The sequence below is a fragment of the Drosophila serrata genome, unplaced genomic scaffold, assembly GCF_035046125.1.
Source record: "Drosophila serrata isolate PLE 108 unplaced genomic scaffold, ASM3504612v1 contig_245, whole genome shotgun sequence".
Lineage (NCBI taxonomy): Eukaryota > Metazoa > Arthropoda > Insecta > Diptera > Drosophilidae > Drosophila > Drosophila serrata.
In genome coordinates this window covers 3,965,298-3,986,003 of record NW_028257143.1, presented here as the reverse complement: position 1 = coordinate 3,986,003, position 20,706 = coordinate 3,965,298, and the positions used below count along the sequence as shown (strand labels likewise).

The 20,706-nt window shown below is 36.6% G+C and overlaps 2 protein-coding genes and 1 long non-coding RNA gene across 5 annotated transcripts; 1 reads left to right on the top strand and 2 right to left on the bottom strand.

Moving 5' to 3' along the window:
- Nucleotides 1-1,352: 1,352 nt before the first annotated feature.
- On the bottom strand, nucleotides 1,353-5,039 carry Df31 (Decondensation factor 31). Its single transcript, XM_020953672.2, has 3 exons — nucleotides 4,650-5,039; nucleotides 2,720-3,072; nucleotides 1,353-2,638 (listed from the first exon to the last, which is right to left on the bottom strand). Exons 1-3 carry the CDS (start codon nucleotides 4,673-4,675, stop codon nucleotides 2,481-2,483), a joined length of 537 nt encoding a protein of 178 aa, XP_020809331.1. The 5' UTR covers nucleotides 4,676-5,039; the 3' UTR covers nucleotides 1,353-2,480.
- Nucleotides 5,040-8,764: 3,725 nt separating this feature from the next.
- Nucleotides 8,765-20,346, top strand: Ac3 (Adenylate cyclase 3). 3 transcript variants are annotated; one of them, XM_020953673.2, is made up of 18 exons: nucleotides 8,765-8,997; nucleotides 10,362-10,808; nucleotides 11,321-11,510; nucleotides 11,711-12,020; nucleotides 12,080-12,198; nucleotides 12,791-12,902; nucleotides 13,934-14,061; nucleotides 14,315-14,473; nucleotides 14,727-14,865; nucleotides 15,668-15,918; nucleotides 16,045-16,408; nucleotides 16,536-16,818; nucleotides 16,886-16,958; nucleotides 17,087-17,162; nucleotides 17,243-17,468; nucleotides 17,528-17,610; nucleotides 17,681-18,136; nucleotides 18,818-20,346. In XM_020953673.2, exons 2-18 carry the CDS (start codon nucleotides 10,511-10,513, stop codon nucleotides 19,061-19,063), a joined length of 3,513 nt encoding a protein of 1,170 aa, XP_020809332.2. In that variant the 5' UTR covers nucleotides 8,765-8,997; nucleotides 10,362-10,510; the 3' UTR covers nucleotides 19,064-20,346. The 3 variants fall into 3 exon arrangements, with proteins under 3 accessions (XP_020809332.2, XP_086688293.1, XP_086688294.1); XM_086832167.1 differs by having other exon boundaries at nucleotides 8,830-9,352; XM_086832168.1 differs by having other exon boundaries at nucleotides 8,858-9,352; nucleotides 10,309-10,808.
- On the bottom strand, nucleotides 15,160-20,116 carry LOC147643855 (uncharacterized). The gene is made up of 3 exons (XR_015271514.1): nucleotides 19,916-20,116; nucleotides 15,477-15,550; nucleotides 15,160-15,385 (listed from the first exon to the last, which is right to left on the bottom strand). It is a non-coding gene; the product is annotated as an uncharacterized LOC147643855 (long non-coding RNA).
- Nucleotides 20,347-20,706: the final 360 nt, after the last annotated feature.

The following is a 20,706-nucleotide window of genomic DNA, read 5'->3' as shown; positions in this document are numbered from 1 at the left end:
CGGACGGACAGACGGTCAGCGGACATGGCTAGATCGACTCGGCTCTTGATGCTGATCAAGAATATATGTACATACATACGTAAACGCTTTATATGGTCGGAAAAAAGACTCCTTCACGGCGTTGCAAACTTGTGACTAAAATTCATATTCACTCCAAGGGTATACAAAATGGGAAGCCCAGAGCACATTGAAGCGAATTTTAAACGTTTTTCAAAAGACACAAATGAATTTGTGAAAACAGCACACCTGTTCATATTAAAATAAAACAAGAAAGGAAGCTAACTTCGGCACACCGAAGTTTATATACCCTTGCAGATAGAACTTTGATGACAGGAATCCTTACAATATAAAATATATATATTAATATTAAAAAACAATGAAGTAATAACTGCTTTCATTTCATTCACCTATACATATTATATTTTCATTTTTACATTCACAGATTTGCATTTTTGCTCCACATCTAACGATCTTTTGTATGGCACCTATGTGATATAGTCGTCCGATTTTCATAAAATTTTACACAAAATTGTAGAATAATATGAAACGGCTATATCTTAAATTTGATGAAAATCTGTTGAAAACTGGAAATGTTATACTTTTTAATTGAATTCATTTCTTGATCGTTCCTATGGGAGCTATATGATATAGTCGTCCAATTTTCATAAAATTTTACACAAATTTGTAGAATAATATGAAATGGCTATATCTCAAATTTGATCAAATTCTGTTGAAAACTAAAAATTTTATAATTTTTTTTGTAAAACTTTTCCGATTATTCCTATGGCAGCTATATGATAAAGTCGTCCGATCCGGCCCGTTCCGACATATATACGAGTGAGAGTATATAGAAGACTAACTGCAAAGTTTCATTTAGATAGCATCAAAACTGAGAGACTAGTTTGCTTAGAAACGGACAGACGGACAGACGGACATGGCTAGATCGACTCGGCTGTTGGTCCTGATCAAGAATATACATACTTTATATAGTCGGAGGTGCCTCCTTCACTGCGTTGCAAACTTCTGACTGAAATTATAATACCCTGCAAGGGTATAAAAACGAGCATGCAAATTGTTATATTTTCAACCGCAATGCGTACAAATATTTTTATATATTATATGAGCGACCGTGATATTTGCTCATATTATTAGTGCTATTATCTTGGCAATGGCCGCATATAGATTGTTAAACCAGAAGAGCTTTTCTGGAAGATTCCAGAAACCCAATTTTAACTTTCAATGGTTGGCTTTTCATCACCGATATCTGGACGAAATGTACAGTTGCGCCTACAAATATCTCAAGTGAGCTTTTCCTGCAAAATGGATAGAAAAATACAAACGCATATACGATATTGTTTTTGAGTTTTTCTGCCATTTATTTGTAAATGTTCTCGAATGTTTTTGTTTCTGCTGAGTTTTGGCTTTAGTTGGCCATTATTAGTGTTCAATCAACTGATTTATTATTTCGGTTTCAGAAAATAACTAATTCGGAATTTATGTAGTTATCATAAAAACAATTTCGGGACGAAGGCAAATAAAAATGTGTAAAAATGTATTATCGTAAGAAACTGTTACAGAATTTGGAGTTGACAATGTGTAACTATAATAGTTACGAACGCTTTTCCAACATAACTTTTATTATAGTATCCCGTGGTTTTTATATTTTATTGTAATTTTGATGCATTATAAAAATTTGATTTTCTTGTTCAGTTTCGATTTGTTTTTATTGTTCCTGGGGGTACGATGTATTCGCCTCCTACAGTCTGGCAGAAGTCTTTCTGGGATGTTACTACTGGCAGCTTTTTTTATTAAATTAGCTGATTTTGCAGTGTTTCTCGTATATAAATATTCATATACAATATAGGATCATAAAGTTGTAAAAATAAAATAGTATTCTAAAAAATTAGGTGGAGGAAAAAATGCATATGGTTTCATTTTCTTTCTTATAGTTTTTGCTTATTTAGGGAATTTTCGTTTGAAATTTTTCTCTTTCGCTTCGTATTTATTAGAATTATTAAATTTGACGATTTTTGTTTACAACTTTTAATCTTAAAACATAGAGGGTCTCATCTTACTTTTGCTTGATCATTTTTCTCTTAATATTTTGCTTTTTATATATACTTTCTTTAAAGTTAAGGTTTAAGTAGGGTTTTTAAATGATAATGGATTTGTTGTTTCTTTTTGTTTGTTGGTTGATTTTTGTTTGTTAGTAGAGACAGAGAATCTGGGTACACTTTAAGACTACGCTCCCAATGCAGGATTGTTATTAAAGAATTGCTGCCGCCCGTCCACCTACACAGCCACTAACGTGCACAGCCACCCGTACGGTAGGCGAGCGGTACATTCGAGCTGCTGGTGGCGGCGAGTTTAACCATTATTTTGTGTGATTTGTTTTGTTGGTTTTTTCGTGTGTTAGTAAGTATTTTATATGTAGAGTACTGTGTGCTTCTGCTTGTAGAGAGCCGGTTTCCGCGATTCCCTTAGGCAGCCACTTCGCTGGCCTCGGCCCCGTTTTGCACCTCATCCTTTGTGCTGGCCTCGTCAAGCTTTGCCTTCTTCTCCGGCGTGGCAACTGCCTCGTCGGCTTTTGCGGCGGCCTCATCCACCTTCCGCTTTACAGCTTCGGCGGCAGGGGCGTCTGCAAGGCGTAAAATAAGATCAAATATAGCAACGGATGGAGGGAGGGTGATTTACCCTTTTTGTATACTAGATCACACACCTGTTGAGTCACCGTTGGTGGCCTCCTCGGAGCCGTTTTCGACTGCGGCGGCAGCCTCGCTGCTGTCCTTCTTGGCCTCCTCGCCGGTGGCGGCCTCCTCCTTCTTCTCTCCTTCCTCCTCCTTGGCGGGAGCAGCAGCATCGACCGCCTTCTCACCATCGACCGAATCGGCAGCGGCTGCTTCGGCAGGTGCGCTGTCGACAGCTCCGTTCTCCTTTGCGCTGCTCTCCTCTTCAGCGGCACCGTTCTCTGTGGTGGTTGGCTTCTCGACTGCTGCTTCCCCAGCGGCAACGGAATCCTTCTTCACAGCATCGACTTCCTCAGCGACGACTTTCTCCACAACGGGGGTTTCACTATAAATGAGGTCGAAAAATGGGTTTAAATATTTATTGAACTAATTTTTTATTGTACTTTTTTTTTATTAATATGAAAAATGTTTTTATTAAAAGTATTTCAATAAATTATGAAATTGCGTTACATTAAGAAATTTCACTTTTCAGACAAAATACAAAAGGTATTTCAAATAATTATGAAATTTTTACATTTTCCATTTTACAAAAGAGGCCGGCAACGTTTTCACATTTCCTTCGTTCTCTCCGTTTTCTCTTCCTCCCTTCCCTTCCCCACCTCTCTCGTGACGCTTCTTCCGCGTCTTTTTAGTAACCCTACAACAATACAAGGCATCATTGTAACATCTGCCGACGCTGGCAGCGCTGCCGTAAAATGTTAAATGGGAGCAACAACTCGTGCAAACTGCGACGCAAAAAGAAAAGGTGAGCGGCATTTGGCAGCGTGCTCTTTTCCATATGTAGTATATAAGCGATGTACATACAGATGGATGAGAAGTGGGTAGCATAAAAGAGATGCTTGCAAAAAAGTAAAAATCGCCAATTGTTTGAAATAAAACGAACGAGCGGAGAACAGAAACTGGTTTTTACACTTATAGTTGACTCTTTCGCACGCACGTTTAACTGGATAGCGGCTAGCGCGTCGTATAGCCGGCTTGTTAGAGTGAGATAGACAATTCAAGTCGTGTGTGCAACGCAAGCGAAGCGAAAAATAACGGTCAAAAGGCAGACACATACAGCTATAGAAAACACCCACTATGAGACAACTCCGACCCCCAGAACTACTACACAACCTAAGACAACAGAAATTTAACTGGTTTTTCTCTACTTGTATTCTTCGCCATGCTGCGATGATAAAAATAACCAGCAGCACAACACCGGCGACGGTAAGAACGAGATTATTTCGGGCAGTGACAAAATAGCTGGAAGCAAGAACAAGAATAATGAGGACAGAACGACAAAGTTAATTCCAAACTTTAGCTTTGAGCTTTAGGCCAGCCAGAAACGTGTAGATGGCAACTGAAAAATATAATGGACAAGCGGAGGGGGAATGAAGCAAATGCTAAAGCAAACAGCCAGACAGACAAAACGACAGCTGAAATCAAACAGCACAAGAAAAAGAGCGGCAACTTGAATGCCACTCATACACACACACACACACACGCACGTTTCAACATTTTGCGCACTCCGCTTGCACACTCAGAAAATATTACTTCGCCGCTGACATCGCCGACAGAAAAAAAAAACACATACACACAAGTTAATTCTCGTTGTCGTTGGTTTGCCGGCCGGAGAGTGAGCGAGAAAGTACTACGACGCCGCGCCAAATTCAACGGCGTCGTTTTTTGCGCGCACCCTTACTAGACACAGGAGAGAGCGAGACAACTGCATTGGTGCCGCCAAGCAATTTGCGTATATACACAGAATTCAAAAAGAAAATTTTTCCAAACCGCTGGGGCTATAGCAGGAAAAAGTACGATCTTAAAATTTCAGGCATTGACAGCCGCCGGGTAAACTTTATAAAGTTGTTCAAACAAATCACACAGACACCACCATAGAACAAGCCAAATAAAATTACTCACTTCTTTTGCTCAGCCACATCAGCCATTTTGATTTACTGTTGGTTTTACTTTCAAACAACGAAGCGCGAAGACACGTTCAAATATGTGTTCTGGTGTTCGCAAATCACGATTCGCAGTAGATCAACACGTAGTTATAAACAAATTGGCAGATTTTATAAATTTGTGCAGACTGCCGCTTATTCTTTAGTAGCTTTGCTAGGAAAGTCGCTGGTTGCTGGATTTTTGGATTGTCCGTCCACACAGTCACACAGAAAACGCCGAATGAGAGAGCGGAGAGCGTCGGGCCGCCTTTTAAAGCGGCGAGCTCTTTGGTGGTGGCAGTGCTGTCAGCTTAGCTCATTTCAGGCTAGATCTGCCATGTTTGGAACCCTGACGCAGCTAGTTTATAGCCTTAAATATTTAGAGGAGAAACAAAGATAAATATACATTATTTATACACGTTCTTATGTTTTTTTATTATAGTTAAAGAAAATAAATAATTAGTGAATAATATATAATAAATATATTTTGTATTTATGGACTCAACAGTTTTTTTTTGTACATCTATGTGACTATTAGAAATCGATTTTAACTTGCGAAGTGAGAGGGAAAAGATTCAATCAACCTTCCATTTTATTATTTTGGCTATAAAACCCTATTTTTAAATAAAAAAAATAATAATAATGAGTTTATTTTATATTAATGTCAAATTCTCTAACTGAAATGATAAAATAGTCTACCTGTTACCGAGTTTCTTTGATAATGATAATTTATTAGTCCACCATGGTGTTTAACTTCTATGAGAAGAAAGTATGTATGTATATGCGAAATGAAAACATCAGATCCAAACACAATAATTAATAATAAAAGTATTAACAGTTGATATTTGCAGTGATATTATTCTTCGTTTGCTCATCTTTTCAAAAAGGGTTGTCAGGTTTCAATATGTTACTTGGCAATGAAAATATTTTATAAGTAGTTTTTTATTAAATATATACATATGTATATATAAATATATATAAATATATATATATATAAACAATAGAAATGCTTGTCTTGAACAAATTTAAGCCAGGTACAGATTGTACCTGATGGATATGCAGTTCGTTTGCTGTACATAAGGATGGAAGAAATCCTATGGATTAGGTAGCCTCACGTGCCAAAATGTTCTGTCTGAGATTCGTTTTCTGAAGAAAACAAAGCAAAACAAAACGACAGATGTTTTGTGATCCGATACGGCAATATGTCCTGAAATGATCCCAAATGTATGTATGTATGTTCATTTTTCTATACACAGCATTAAGAGAGCACAATGGTTGCGTGCACCAGCACCAGGAATTACCAAATGTTTCGATATGCATGTACGAACGTAAGAACAAAATGTACATACATACATATTACATTTACATGTATTTATGTATTTACATACATTTGTAGATACTTTTAGATTGTTAAACATTTTATTTTGTACTTAGTACTTAATCAAAAAATAATGTACGAACATACATACATATATGTACATAAGTCGTATAGGTCCGAAATCTACAGTTTAATCGACTATGGAATACCCGGTACCCAAACGTGATGGAAATAAAAAGCTTGAATGACCTTGAGTCTAGGGACAATGAGTGAGACAGAAAGAGAACTGTGGATGGGTTTATTCAAATAACTAGGAGACACTTAATGTGTAATTAATTGATATATTTGTGTATTTATGGGTAATTCTTCAGGAAGGTCTACCATTTTAATATAATAAAATTTCTTTTGAATGAAGATGAGTAAAAAAATATACGTTTATGAAACTTTAAAACTAATATAATTTTTATGTTTTACTTTTTTTGAGAAGATTTTTTTTATTGGTATTAAAGATAAAAATTTTTTTATAACGTAAGCAACTGACAGTAAACAAAAAACGTATCTTTGAAAGTGAATATGAAATGCAGTTCCAATAGAAATCAAAAATGTTTATTCAAGGAATATGAATTAGAATTAGAGTGTAAACCGCAACTCAGAAGATAATATATTGAAAACCTCTGTGCATGGATATTTCACATTTTATGAGATATTTCTTTTGATTTTATGAGATGTTGCCCAATCAGTGAGAAACAAGGGGAATGGTTTTGCCCACCTGTCGAATTCGCCCCATACATATGAATATATGTATATACATTGTATATGTGTATATGTATGTATGAATCTCTTGATTAAAATGATTCTTAATGATGGATGTTACTTGTCGTGTGTTTTAGGCCTAATGTTGAACACTTACATTGTTTTGATCGCGGCTGTTCATATTATTCGGACAATCAATAAAAAATTAGTATATACTGCAGATTTTCATTCCAGCCCGCTAAAACCTTTTTCAGGTAAGCCAGGTAAAGGGAATTGACCTATGTTCCGGATTAGTTTTATACAAAAATGGAACGCAGTGCACTAGCAGCTGCCGGGGAATTTCAATGCCTACCTATGAAGCGCATATCCTACATTTTGAACAGTCGACGAAGAAAACGGCAGCTGCTATCCTCTAAGATTGATATTCTTTTAAGGGAACTGTAGTAATAAAATTAAAGAATGTTCACAATTTTTCAGGTTACGGTTATAAAAGGCAGTATGACGTTCAAAAGTGCATATTCATTTATGTAGATCTAGCATTGATTTACCGTTTCAAATCATAAAATCTGTTGAAAACTGAAAAAGTTATAATTTTTAATTGAATTAATTTCTCGATCGTTCCTATGGGAGCTATATGATATAGTAGTCTGATTTCCATAAAATTTTACACAAAATTGTAATAATATGAAATGGCTATATCTCAAATTTTATTAAATTCTGTTGAAAACTGAAAATGTTATAATTTTTTTTTGTAAAAATTTTCCGATCATTCCTATGGCAGCTATATGATACGATCCGGCCCTTTCCAACATACATATGTATATACAAGTGAGAGTATATTGAAGATTAACTACAAAGTTTCATTCAGATAGCTTCAAAACTGAGAGACTAGTTTGCGTAGAAACGGACAGACGGATATGGCTAGATCGACTCGGCTGTTGATCCTCATCAAGAATATATGTATGTATATATGTACTTTATATAGTCGGAGGTGCCTCCTTCACTGCGTTGGAAACTTCTGACTGAAATTATAATACCCTGCAAGGGTATAAAAATAGAATATTAGCTGTATAGGTAAGAAAAAACAGTTACCTCCTTTTGCTTGAAACCTAGAGTAGTTAAATGTAAGGAGTTTCTCAAAAAAACAGTTTTTTACTCATATACTGTACTTTTTTTACTTATACATACATATGTATATGTTGCCGGCATTTGCTTGAAACCCAGTGCAGTTAAATGTAAGGAGTTTCTCAAAAAAACAGTTTTTTACTCATATGTATATTTATGTATGTATGTACATTTTTTATATATGCATATAATGTATATATATATCGACAATAAAGGACATCGTTTGGTTAAGGCAGTAATTATATTAAAATGTATTGAAAAATCTCATACCGGTGCACCCATTTATAAATTCTATAATATTTATTTATGCACGAACATGCATACATATGTACATGAACACACTCATGGAAACATTTATCAGGATAAAATACAATTTTGTAATTGTAATTAAAAAGCTAGGGAACAAATAATCAATTTAAATTTATATTAATTTTTAAACACACAAATTTGCGATGTTTAATTTGAACGAAAACCAATCTACATACATATGTATTTAGTTTTCAATTATCAATTCTCCTGTTTGATTGTGCATTTCCTGTACATCTGCACATGCATATATTTACACCCACAAAAACCTACATACATATGTACATACATACATACGTACATCCATAGAACACACTTAGCAGCTGCACATGTTTCATTGCCACTCAAGGCCAGCTGCAGCCTTCGACTTGGCTATTCCTCTCCTCCTTCTTCTTTTTTCGCCGTTCGAATGCCATTTAGGAGAGTCATTAATGTTGCTGTCTAATTAACTTTATGTGCTTGCGGCTATATTCGAGTGATTATGCATAGTCTAAATGCCCTTCCCGTTATCAAGCTGGCCAGCTGTACCGTTATCAGTGGAGTACCCGCTCTCACACATGCGCAGTACGGAGCTTTTCTGCTTTCTCGCATTTAAAAAGAGCGAGAGCGCTCGACACAACGGAAGTCCTTGCTGCTGCTGCTGCTGCTGGGGCTTGTTGACTGTCGAAAATTTTCACTTAACAATCAGTCAAGTTTATCGGGCGCCTTAGTTTAGTCGAAGGAAATCGCGCGGCGGGTCAGCAGGAATAAAATTGTTCGACAGCAAAAATACTACTCAGTTGAAAAAAACGGAACACATTGAAGGATATAACCTATTTTGGGAAAAGTATGTTTTCGAATTTCCAAGCTTAACAAAAGTGGGAGTAACAGCGCGATAAAAGCAGACGGAAAAACGACGACTGTACACACACTTAGCGGTTATCATAAGCCCCGAAAAAAAAATAGAGAGAGCGGATGAGACCATTTATCTGAAGTCGAAGGAGTTGTCAAAGATTTGTGGATCCAAAGTAAAATCGAAAACGTGTCTGCAGTGCAATAATGTGTGTACCCACACCCGCACGCGGCTATACAAACAAAATCAGGACGCATTAAAACGGACCTTGAGCAATTCAACCTTACCAACACAATTAAATTTATACGCTACGCATATCAAACTAAGAAGGATTTATCGTAGGGAAAAGGTGGGGGAACTACGCTGCGTTATGTTACAGAGTGTCCATCGTCAGTCGAATATTCGGCAATGAAGAAATCTAGTCAAAGGAAGAGGAAGCAGTTGCGGAAGCGAAGAGAGGAAGGGTGCACAAAAATGCCACCTAGAGAGCGAAAACACAAAGCAAGAGAACAGTGTGTGTGTGTGTTTGTGAGAGAAGGAGAAAGCTAGAGAATGAGAACGATGAGATTTACCGTGGTTTGTGCAGGTGTCAAATGCGGTAGATAGTCTATATCATTTATTCATAATAACTGGGGCGACAAAGCCTGAATTTTGACAGGTATATTTCGATTTGAGTTAAATTTTCTCTAATTAGAATTCAACAGAAATTTTTAGAGTCTTAAAATGAAGAGCATCTTGGTTGAAGAAAGAAGTATTAAAAACAATAATTTTTGAAATGGATTGATAAAGATGATTTAAAAATTTGCTTTAAATTTTAGCTAATGTTTTGAAAACAAATTTTAATATAAATTCAACGATTTTGATATATATTTGTTATATTTATTAAATGAAATGAAATACAAAATATTCAAGAGTTTGGTCTAGTTTAGAAATTGGTTTGAAATGGCTTTCTTATCTTTATTTTTGTGCAGGCACCAAAACTTTTGACCTTATTCCCAGAAAAATTTATGTAGATTAGCGAGACCATCTCTATATATTCAATGGTCGGTGATAAGACTGCAAAAATTTATTTAATGTTGGCTTGAATTGTAGACCAGTGTGTGGCACACACTTACACTTACACTCACCCACACGTGCAGGCTCACTTACGGCTGTCGCGCAAGGACGCTTCCGCCTTGCCTCGCTTTCCACACAACCTTATATTTCTTTTTCGTGAAGGAGAGAGAAGAAGGAGAACGTTAAGTCTCAAATTTACCGTTAACGCGAGTTTTTTTTTACTTGGTTTCTGCTTGCGCTCGCTCCCAGTGCTTGAGTTTGTGATTCGCATTGCTTCTATTTACCAAAGCGGCGTCTCCCAGTTTCCAGGACCCCGACATCATAAATAAATAAGACAAGGAAATGGTTTTGCTTCATTCATAAACCAGAAACAGCCCGGAGGGAAGGGAAGGGTCGACGATCAACGAATAATTAAACAGATTCCTGAGGAACCCCAGGAACTTCTTGCAGCATGTCAGAGGAGAAGGATGGCAATGTGGACAACGGTCAGGCGATGGCCAAATCAAAACAGCAACGCCAAAAGACTCCACCAGCCCGGCGGCGACAAAACGACAGCGATGTGGTTGCCGGCGGTGTTGGAATAACCGGCGGTGGAGTTGTCATCCTTCCACAACATGTGCTCAATGAACTCTACCACAATTACTCGATTAAGCAGCGACGAAGCGGTCTCAAGTGGTTCCTCTTTGCTGCCGTTCTATTTAACATCTGGACTATCGCAATACCCTGGGATCAGGCGGTGCCCACAAGAGGTAAGTGGATATTGTTCAACTGGATTAACATTATGAATAATATTAATTCATTAAGGCAAACAAATTTTGTTATCAAACTCGTGATTAGCAATTAATACAAAAAATGTGATTCTGTACTCTAAACTTTAAAGTTTCATTTTGTAATAGTTATTTTTTCTCAAATGTTCATTAATTACCAGATGTAGGTGTGTTGAATACAAAACTTTTATGTCCTCATTAAATATATATTTGAATATTCATAAAAATCTGAATAATTTTCAGAAATAATGGAAAATTATTCAGATATATCGGAATAATATTTTTTCAAAAAATATTTTGTCTAAGGCAAAAACCAAGGTCTAATTAATTAACAAAACACACTCACATATATATATATATATATATATATATATATATATATTTATATATTATATATATATATATATGTATATATATATATATATATATATACATATGAAAGTGTGACTAATCAGCAAACACCTATTCTTTCTGTTATTCTTACGCAATCTTAGTGGTCAACTGCTGCATGCTTGTTGCATATTTAGCTTTAACAGCTCTTCTACACATTGGACGACGATCTGAGAAACCGGCATTGAAGCGCTTCCATCAGATACTCCTAACGATTGTGCCGCGAGCACTGTGGCTACTTAGTGTTCTTCACTTTTCTGCCTATGTGATTCTTCAGCCAAGCTTTTCTCCAAGGTTAGTATACATGAAAATACCTCATCTAGTTAATTTCACTCAATACTAAAAATTACTGGGAGTATTGGAAGTAAATTGGAAAGTATTAACCAAAGGTGAACAATATTATCTTTGGAAAAATGCACTGATGTCTGCCTACTATTGTAGCTGGGATACGGATTATTTATTTTGTAAATTAAAATTGTCTGTTTTGCTCTCAGGGACATTCTTGGATGGGCCATCCTGTTAAACTTCCTAGTATATGTCACGCTGCCATTGCCTCTGATTTTTCTGGGCCTGTCAATTGGATGCTCGACGTATTTTATTTCTCTTACTCTGCCAGTGGGCTACTCCCGTTCGGATCCCTTGCTCTCGAATCAGTTGGCCGCCAATGCGGTGTTAATTGCCACTGCAGCTTTGATTGGGCTCCTGTACTACTTTATGGGGGAGGCGAAGCAGAAGCGAGCTTTCCTCGAAGCTAAAAAGAGTCTTGAGGTTAAAATGGTAATCGAGGAACAATCAGCCGAACAGGTAAGCGCCATTTAAGAAAAGTTTTGGTGAGACTTTAATAAAAATATTACCATCATCAGGAGCGATTGCTGTTATCCGTGCTGCCTAAGCACGTTGCCATTAAAATGAGGGAGGATTTGGGATCCTCCAGTTCGGAGGCATTTAAGAAGATCTATATGAGTCGTCACGAGAATGTGAGGTAAGCTCTTAAGGTATAAATTAAACAAAAATGGTTTTTGCACCTTTAAATTAAATTTTTGTTTTGTTCTCAAACAATATATTAAATATTTCCCATATTTACATTGTATATTCTAAAGGTTACAAAGATGAGGTTCAAGATTAGAGCCTCCAATTAGAGCTAAGCTCCTTTTTGCTCCGTATATCCTAAAGACCTTTACATTTTAATAAAACACGAATAACGATTGTCTCTGATTATAAGAATAAATTCATATAATGCTTATGATTTCGCATCCTAAATGGCTTAACTGGACACTTTAAGTTTACATTCACATATGTAGTATTAAACTCTGCATCGAATTATTCATGAACATGAGGAGTCGACTTAAGAACACTGGTGTTATGGAACACTTTTCTATTTAAATATAATGATTTGACCAAAACGAAAAATCTTATCGATAGTTCTAAGCACAATACATTTCACAAAAATTTTATTGATTTCCTAGTCCCTCCACTACTTACTTCTAGGTGTTAATATTTTAATGAAAAGCTATTGCATCACACTTGTTTAACCCCTAAATGTTCCAATCTCTCAACTTTTTTATACAAACAAGCATTCTATATGCGGATATTGTGGGCTTTACCGCCATCTCCTCCACCTACAGCGCTCAAGATTTGGTTAAAATGCTTAACGAGCTTTTCGCACGCTTCGATAGGCTCGCCGAGGTAATATTTTCTCGTTCTAAATTGCTTGCAGGTTTCTCTTCGCAGTTTTTGGAAGGTCTTCTTTTACGTATTCATAGGGAAGTAAATAGGATGATTATGATTTATCAGAAATGCCAGCAAGATTAGGTTAGTTTTTATTTTTATTTAAAGAAACCATGAATGGAGTCTACATACATACAAATATATACATATGTCCGTCTCTCCTAAAACTTTCCAACACACTAGTCTTCTTTCAATCGCAGATAGTATGTGGATGTATGTTTGTTTGTACAAAAAACTATTTCGTATGGCTTTCATAGAAATCATCTGATCCACGATCATAACTTAAGGAGCTTCAGTTAATTGCAATTTAATAAATTAATCTTACAGCTTATGTAACTATAACCGCACTGGTTCTAAATTCTAAAGAGATCTAAAAATAATCGATTTGCTTGTTTTCGCATTGTTTTACTATTCGGTTTTACTGTAAACTTATTATTTAATGTTCTTTCAATTCGGTACTCAGATAATTTCTTTATCTACCGTGTTTTGGTTCAGAATTTCCATTTTTTTGCCAAGGGTGAGCTCCGGTCTCAAAAGTTATGTCCAGTCATGCGAATATAATTTTTCAAGTTGATTTTTTCCAGCAATCGAATTTTTGCTTTTATTTTGAGTGTGCGGAGAGTGGTGGGTGTTTTTTTTTTGTTTATTTTTGGCCCTAGTTAATTTGACTAGAATATCGCTCGAGTTGCGGTTATGGGACATATCCAAGGTGTGTGTGTGTGTGTGTGTGTGTGTTAGGTACGTTTGTATCCTTTTATTGATTTTTGTGAACACGTTTTTTAGTTTTGTAGCTAGGAGTGTTTAAAAACCATGAGTGTATGAAGGTAGATACTACTCTTAAGTTAAGTCTTAGAAAAAAGACTTGGTAAGATAATTTCAAAATCTTAAAGGGAAAAAAATTGTAAAGTTGCTTAGCGGTCAATTCGTATAATTATTTGACTATTTGATGCTTTACTCGATTAATCTAAAGGACATTTGTCTCTCCCTAGAAATATCAACAATTGCGTATTAAGATTCTTGGCGATTGCTATTATTGCATTAGCGGTGCCCCCGACGAGCGACCGGATCACGCCGTGATGTGCGTGCACATGGGACTATCTATGGTGAAGGCCATCAAGTGAGTAGCAACTGAAGCCAGCTCCCTGGCCAGCTCCCTGGGGAATGAAAGGGAATAACAGTGCGACAGTCGACAGTCGACAGTCAACGCCAAATCAACGTTGGTTCAATTAACAATAATTGCACTTAACCACGCGCGCTCCTTTCGCTCCTTTTCCGTGGCGTACTTCTAGGCACACTACCTACCAACCGCTTACCATTTATTTACCTGTCCTTATTGCGTGTCACTCTCTCTTTCCCTTCGTTTTTTGCAGATATGTGCAGCAGAAGGCCAACTCACCTGTTGATATGCGGGTGGGCATACACACGGGAGCAGTGTTAGCCGGCATTCTCGGCCAGCGGCAGTGGCAATTTGACGTTTACTCCAAGGACGTTGAGTTGGCTAATAAAATGGAATCGAGCGGCAAGGCTGGGTAAGTCGCGTTGGCTGTAACTGCTGTAAGGACATTACCAACTCCCAACTTCCACTGTTGCATAATTAAAAGCGGTCAGCGTCAGATGTCGTCGCTTATTACGATTTGGCTTTGTCACTTTGCCATGCAAATTTATGTGTTCTGTGGTTGCGGTCCTCTCAGCTCTGTTCCTTTTCGGAGCTGCGTGTTCCCCACTCTAGCACAGTTCATTTGGTCGTTCTAGTTTAATTTATTCCTTATAATCTGCTTTCAGACGCGTTCACATTTCGGACAAAACGTTGGCCTTCCTCAACGGAGAATTCGAGGTGGAGCCAGCCTTTGGGGAGAAGCGAGAGGAGCTGTTGCGCATAGCTGGTCTAAAGACATATTTTATCACAAAGGTGGTTAAGCCGGTAAGTGTGGCGATTATTCAAAGATTTAGCTAAACAAACAATTTAGATAATGATTAAATTGAGGACTACATTTCGTAGACCAAATATTATAAAGGATATTCAATGTAATGAGATATATTTATATGACTCTAATTTTGTGGAAAAACAAACAATTTAGATAATAATTAAATTGAGAACTAAATTGCGTAGACCAAATATTATAAAGGTGATTCAGTGTAAAGAGATATAGGATCAGTCATGATTAGTGTTATCATTTTACCTCTTCCGGTATACACAATGAAACTAAATGGTTAATTAATATTTTGAATAAAGAAAGTATTATTGAATAAGGTGGATATGCATCAGCAACCCGTCTGTCCGAGTATTTTATATGCAAACTAGTTTCCCAGTCGAAACGCGAAAGTCGAAAAAGAAGAAACTTTTAATGAAGACTCCATTCCTTCGCAACTAGTATATACTCCGAATTGATCCGATCACTATATCTTATAGCTGCTTTTATATACATTAGTGGTAGAGCGATCTGAAAACAATAAAAAAACGAACTTCGAGATGACAATGTTTGTATAACCTTGAAGTTCCTTCTTGTTTTAAAGTATTGTCAATGTACATACATATGTTACAGGAAGGGGCAATCGTCTTTAACTCCATAAAGTATACAAATACTATTAATAGACAGATATCTATCCTAGAAGTAACAAATATTAAAATTGATTAATAGATTTCTTTTGTTTGAAGTAAAACCTATATCGTACAATTAAAATAATATGGAATTACTTAAACCTAAAACCTAAATTTGTTATAGTTCGCTTCACCATGTGCCAAAAAAATCAACGAAATCCGAACAGAAAACTCTCGTAATGGTTCTATCAACGATTTGGTAAACGAAGAAGATGATGACAACGATGCCTCCTTGGATGATGAGGAGCTTCTAGCTCAAAAAGTCATAGCCAACGGCCAACAAACAACTGTGGCAGAAGATGAGGAGGAGCAAGTGAAACTGGAAAACTTTAAGCAACGATTGAAAGACGAACTGGTAACACGTGATGGACATGAGTAAGTGAATCGAATCAAGTATCAATGATATGACATAATGGTAAAAACCTAATCCTAAATACGATATCTTTGGTAATCCTTTATATAATCTATATTATAACAAATTAATTTATATCTTTTCTAAAGGAACCTTACAAAAGACACAAACATTTTCCTGCGCTTCAAAAACCCGCAATTGGAGCAGTGTTATGCTGTCTACAGGGAACCCTACAGTTCACTTCCCCTCCTGGCTGCTCTTCTAGTACAGTGCATAGATGTATTGTACTCATACTTGGTGCTTCCTCGATCCACCCTACACTTCATCAACATCGCGGCACCATTGGTTCCGATCGCCATGCTAGTGGTGATCAGTATCGCCGAAAGTTTTAGCGGCATGTTGCCCAAGTTCTTTGTGGATGTGAGCAAGCGGTTCAATGACATCACATTCGTCCGCGAGTTGGCTGCCATTATTATAGCACTCACTATTGGACTCAGCAATGTCATCGACATGGTAAGTTGCTTGAATTTTAATTGTGTTATATTCGGATATAGTCGGAGAGATATGTGGATCATTTTAGGGTTTAAAAACAAAACACATATATGATTAAACATCTTTTCAAAACACTTTCTTTCAATAGTTCTTTTTCGTAACTTTTGTTCGCACGGAGCATATAGTCAGTGAGAGCGAATTCAATGCTACGGGAGGCTTGGAGGGCGAGGTGGACGATGACGACGGAGTGGTCACCGCAGAGCACCTGCTGCCCGAATCGTTTGTGGAGCAAATGCGCGAGGCAGTGCCCACGGAACGCATCCTGTATCCGTCCTACCTGAGTAATTTTGGAATACTTATATTGATTGCGATCGCTGTAATTGCACAACTTACACATCTTACAAAGATACTTCTGTTGTTGTCCATTGCCGGTGAGTTTTTGTCCAATCTGTAATAATGCATATTGAAAAATGTATTTACAAAACTGTAATTTTCCAGCTCTGCATTGCTACTTTAATATATTCATTATGCAAGACTTTTATGCTGTGGAGGATGATTTGGCACATCAACCGTAAGTATATATAAATTAATAAATAATTCCTTTAACATAAAAGATTGTTTCAAATTTTATTTTTAACTCTTTAATGCGAATTGTTCATATATGCCTATTTAAATAACCTTTCTTTTCCACCTCTCTAGTATAATATCTACACGATTTTGCGCCTCAGGACTTTTGGTGGTAGCTGCCTTAGCGTTAAGCACTTTGGCCAGACATGTAAGTGATAAATAATTAAGAAAGCAATTTATTTTGCATTCCTAATTTGTGTTTGTATTTTATTTAACTAATCCACGTAGATGGATCACGAGGATCGGGTAATTTTCAAATGGAAAACCGAGGTGGCCGAGCAAAAAGAGACCGCCAATGACATGCGGCAGAGGAATGAGGCTTTGGTCTACAATGTGTTGCCCGTTCATGTTGCGGAGCATTTCATGAAGAACACAAAACGCTCCCACGATGATTTATACTCGCAGAGTTATGCCGAGGTTGGAGTTTTGTTCGCCAGTATGCCAAATTTTTCGGGTATGATATAGGAGAAACCTTAAAGATTTAGAGTACATTCAAAACCGTTGGTTTTACAGATTTCTATTCGGAAGAGACCGTTAATAATCAGGGGCTGGAGTGTCTACGTTTTCTCAACGAGGTTATTTCCGATTTTGATGCGGTAAGGCGACTACTAGACTTTACTTTTAGTTGAGAAACTTTTTAATATCACTAAGTCATATCTCATTTAGTTGCTGGAGCTGCCACAGTTCCAAGATATCATCAAAATCAAGACGATCGGTTCCACTTACATGGGCGCCAGCGGCATTAATCTGCAGCGCAATCTGCGAAGCGACGCTCCCATCACCGAGCGCTGGTCCCACCTGGCTGTTTTGGTGGAGTTCGCATTAGAACTGAAGCACGCCCTGCAGGGCATCAACGAACAGTCCTTCAATCATTTCGTCCTCAAGATGGGCATTAACCATGGCCCGATAACGGCGGGCGTTATTGGTGCCCGTAAGCCTCACTATGACATCTGGGGCAATACGGTAAACGTAGCATCCCGCATGGAGAGCACTGGAAAAGCGGGCGCCATTCAAGTCACTGAGGAGACATGCAACATTCTGCAGCAGTTTGGATACACATTTTTGCAACGTGGTTTGGTGGCTGTCAAAGGAAAGGGTCAACTGATGACCTACTATTTGCAGGTTAGTAATATAAAAAGCTAATTAAAAGTTTTCAGAAATGGCTGAAGTTTCTCTTATTGTGTGTATTTAACCTTGTAATTAGTTTTATAAAAGGTTAAATCGTATTCTTAATTTTTGTTTAACTATGGTTACCCTAAAGTTTCAGGTAGACTGCTTTCTTCCATGCTTTGCAAGTTTCTGGTCAAGTTAATGCAAGAGTATTAAAAATCACCAAGCTCGTATCTTACCTATAATCCTATGAGTTTTATTTTAATGAAAATTTATATTTAATAATGAGGTTTTAAACAATCAAGTTCTTTTTACCATATCCCCTAACTGCACTCAAATTCGCCGCAGAAGCTTAGTCGAGTCTCGAACAGTGGTTTCCAACTTGGGCGATCCAAAATGAATTTTATGAATCTTTATATCTCTATGCAGGGTATCATAATGAATGAATCATTTTAGTCATGTCTATTTAGTTATGTCCGTCCATCTGCTAGTTTTTGCTCAAATTAATCTCACAGTTATTCCTAATCTTAATGAAACTTTGCACTTTGCAAAAAGGTCTTTTTTCTATTCTCTTTTTTATATGTATAAGTCAGAACTAGAAAGATCAAAAGATCTTAAATTAAGTTATTCTTTTCTTAGAATTTCATCTTTAAGCATTAAAATGCTAATCCTTATGATATATTTTTCTTTTAGGGCAAATCCCAGCCGAATGCAGAGCCAGAGGGAGCACCACCCTCCATTGAGTTGCATGGACCTGAGACATTGGCTCTAGACTCCTCCACCGTCGAGCTGGAGTCCTCAGATATCAAGACGCCCCTACTAAAGATTAAAGCCCAGGAGCAGTCAGCGGAGACTGAGGGGATTGTTGTTCAAGAGTCAGAGACCTTGGGAAATGGAAACGCTGGCCCAATGGGTGGGGAATCGCAGTCCTTGCTTTAATAGTTTGCTAAGTTTCGTTTTAAATTTTTTGCACTTGAGTCTGTATGAGAGAGTGTGGACGTAAAAAATAGTCTCAGCGTGAAAGCCTGCGTGACTGTGTTAGTGAGAACAAAAGTTAACTGTTAAAAAGCTATTACTCTGGCTAAATATTTGTTTTTGCATCAGTATTCGTGTGATATTCTATTTCCAGTGCAGCAACATAAATTATAGATACCTTATAGATTTGCTTTCAAAAAGTTTTGAAAACGGCGTACCTAAGAACAAGAAATGTATTTCACTTTTAAGTAGATACATTGGACATTTTTAATTACCGTAAGTCTGTTTTTGTTTCAACAAAAATTGTTATCTCATTTTCAAGAACTGTAATATATGTTTACTTTGATTTAGTATCTTATCGATGTGTAGTTGAACTAGATCCACGTAAACCATATTTTGCATCTCAATGTGTAAGATATAAATATGCGCTTAAGCTACGGAAAAAACTTATAAATATAGTACGTTAGGTCCTAAAACATGGTATATTGAGAACGACAGTTAAGAGTCCGAATCCCACCACAAAAAAATGCAACCCACAAGTCAGTCCAAAAAGCAAGCAACACAAACGAATTATTAATGAATTAGTTAACGAAAAGAGCTAACAAATAGAAACAGTCGAAATGACTGGCAGAGAGAACAGATGAAAATCCTCGCCCTGCTTTCTTGGACGATACTAACAAATATATACACCCTCATATATGTATTTAGATATAAATAAATGTAAACTAATTTAAATATTACAATTACATAGCATTGCATGCTCATTAGAATTTCAACGAATTAGTAAAGAAACAACAAACGAATCAACTTACTTACCAAGGATAACGAAATCATAACAAGAAGTAGACAATTATTCGATCAGTAATCGGTTCCAATGCGTTGGTCCATCTCTCTCTCTTCCCTCCATAAATTTATTTTCTTCCTTCCGATGGCTAAAAGCGTGACAATCAAGACGAGAAAAACGGCTTCAATGATTGGGTTTGCTTCGAGAATGTCAAATTTCTATCCACTGGTTAACTACAACACAAAACAAACAACATAATTTAGGTACAAGTTTATTTAATAGATTTAGGGAAACGCTTTAAATTTTGTCGATATATGTTGTGTTTTTAAGCTATGGCCACAAGGAACGAAATATATTTCAGCATTTGCGATTATTTTTTCTTAACACATAAGATAAATAAAAGAGTAAAAAAAATGTAAACTTAGCAAATTATAGCGAAATAAATAAATTAACATCTTAAAAACGCTTCTTTTGGGGGGTACACGGGTACTATTAAGAGTAAGAAATTCCTAATTTAATAACTTAAGCTTATCTGTATATACTGGGAATAGAATAATGGGACTTTTTAGGTAAAAGACAAGTAAACATGATTACACTGAATTTTTAAATGATTGTAAGGACTTCCTACTTTTATAAAACTTACACTTAATTCTTTGTTAGGCTCACATCATCTCATAGGCTGATATCATCTTGGAATTTTAAATTTTAGCGGTATAGGCTAAAAACGCTATTATGAGCTCTGCAGTTATGAGAAAACGCAATTTTGAGATCTAAACCTCGAATACAAATTTGTAAAAGTTGATAAATCATTAATCTATTCTGC

Bases quoted from the DNA above. Each gene is read 5' to 3' on its own strand.
- Df31 (XM_020953672.2), bottom strand. From the start codon at position 4,675: ATGGCTGATGTGGCTGAGCAAAAGAA. The intron at 3,073-4,649 runs GTGAGTAATTTT...CCTCATTTATAG, and splicing joins GATGTGGCTGAGCAAAAGAA to TGAAACCCCCGTTGTGGAGA. The intron at 2,639-2,719 runs GTGTGTGATCTA...TACGCCTTGCAG, and splicing joins CACCAACGGTGACTCAACAG to ACGCCCCTGCCGCCGAAGCT.
- Ac3 (XM_020953673.2), top strand. From the start codon at position 10,511: ATGTCAGAGGAGAAGGATGGCAATGTGGACAACGGTCAGGCGATGGCC. The intron at 14,474-14,726 runs GTAAGTCGCGTT...ATCTGCTTTCAG, and splicing joins GAATCGAGCGGCAAGGCTGG to ACGCGTTCACATTTCGGACA. The intron at 14,866-15,667 runs GTAAGTGTGGCG...AATTTGTTATAG, and splicing joins TCACAAAGGTGGTTAAGCCG to TTCGCTTCACCATGTGCCAA.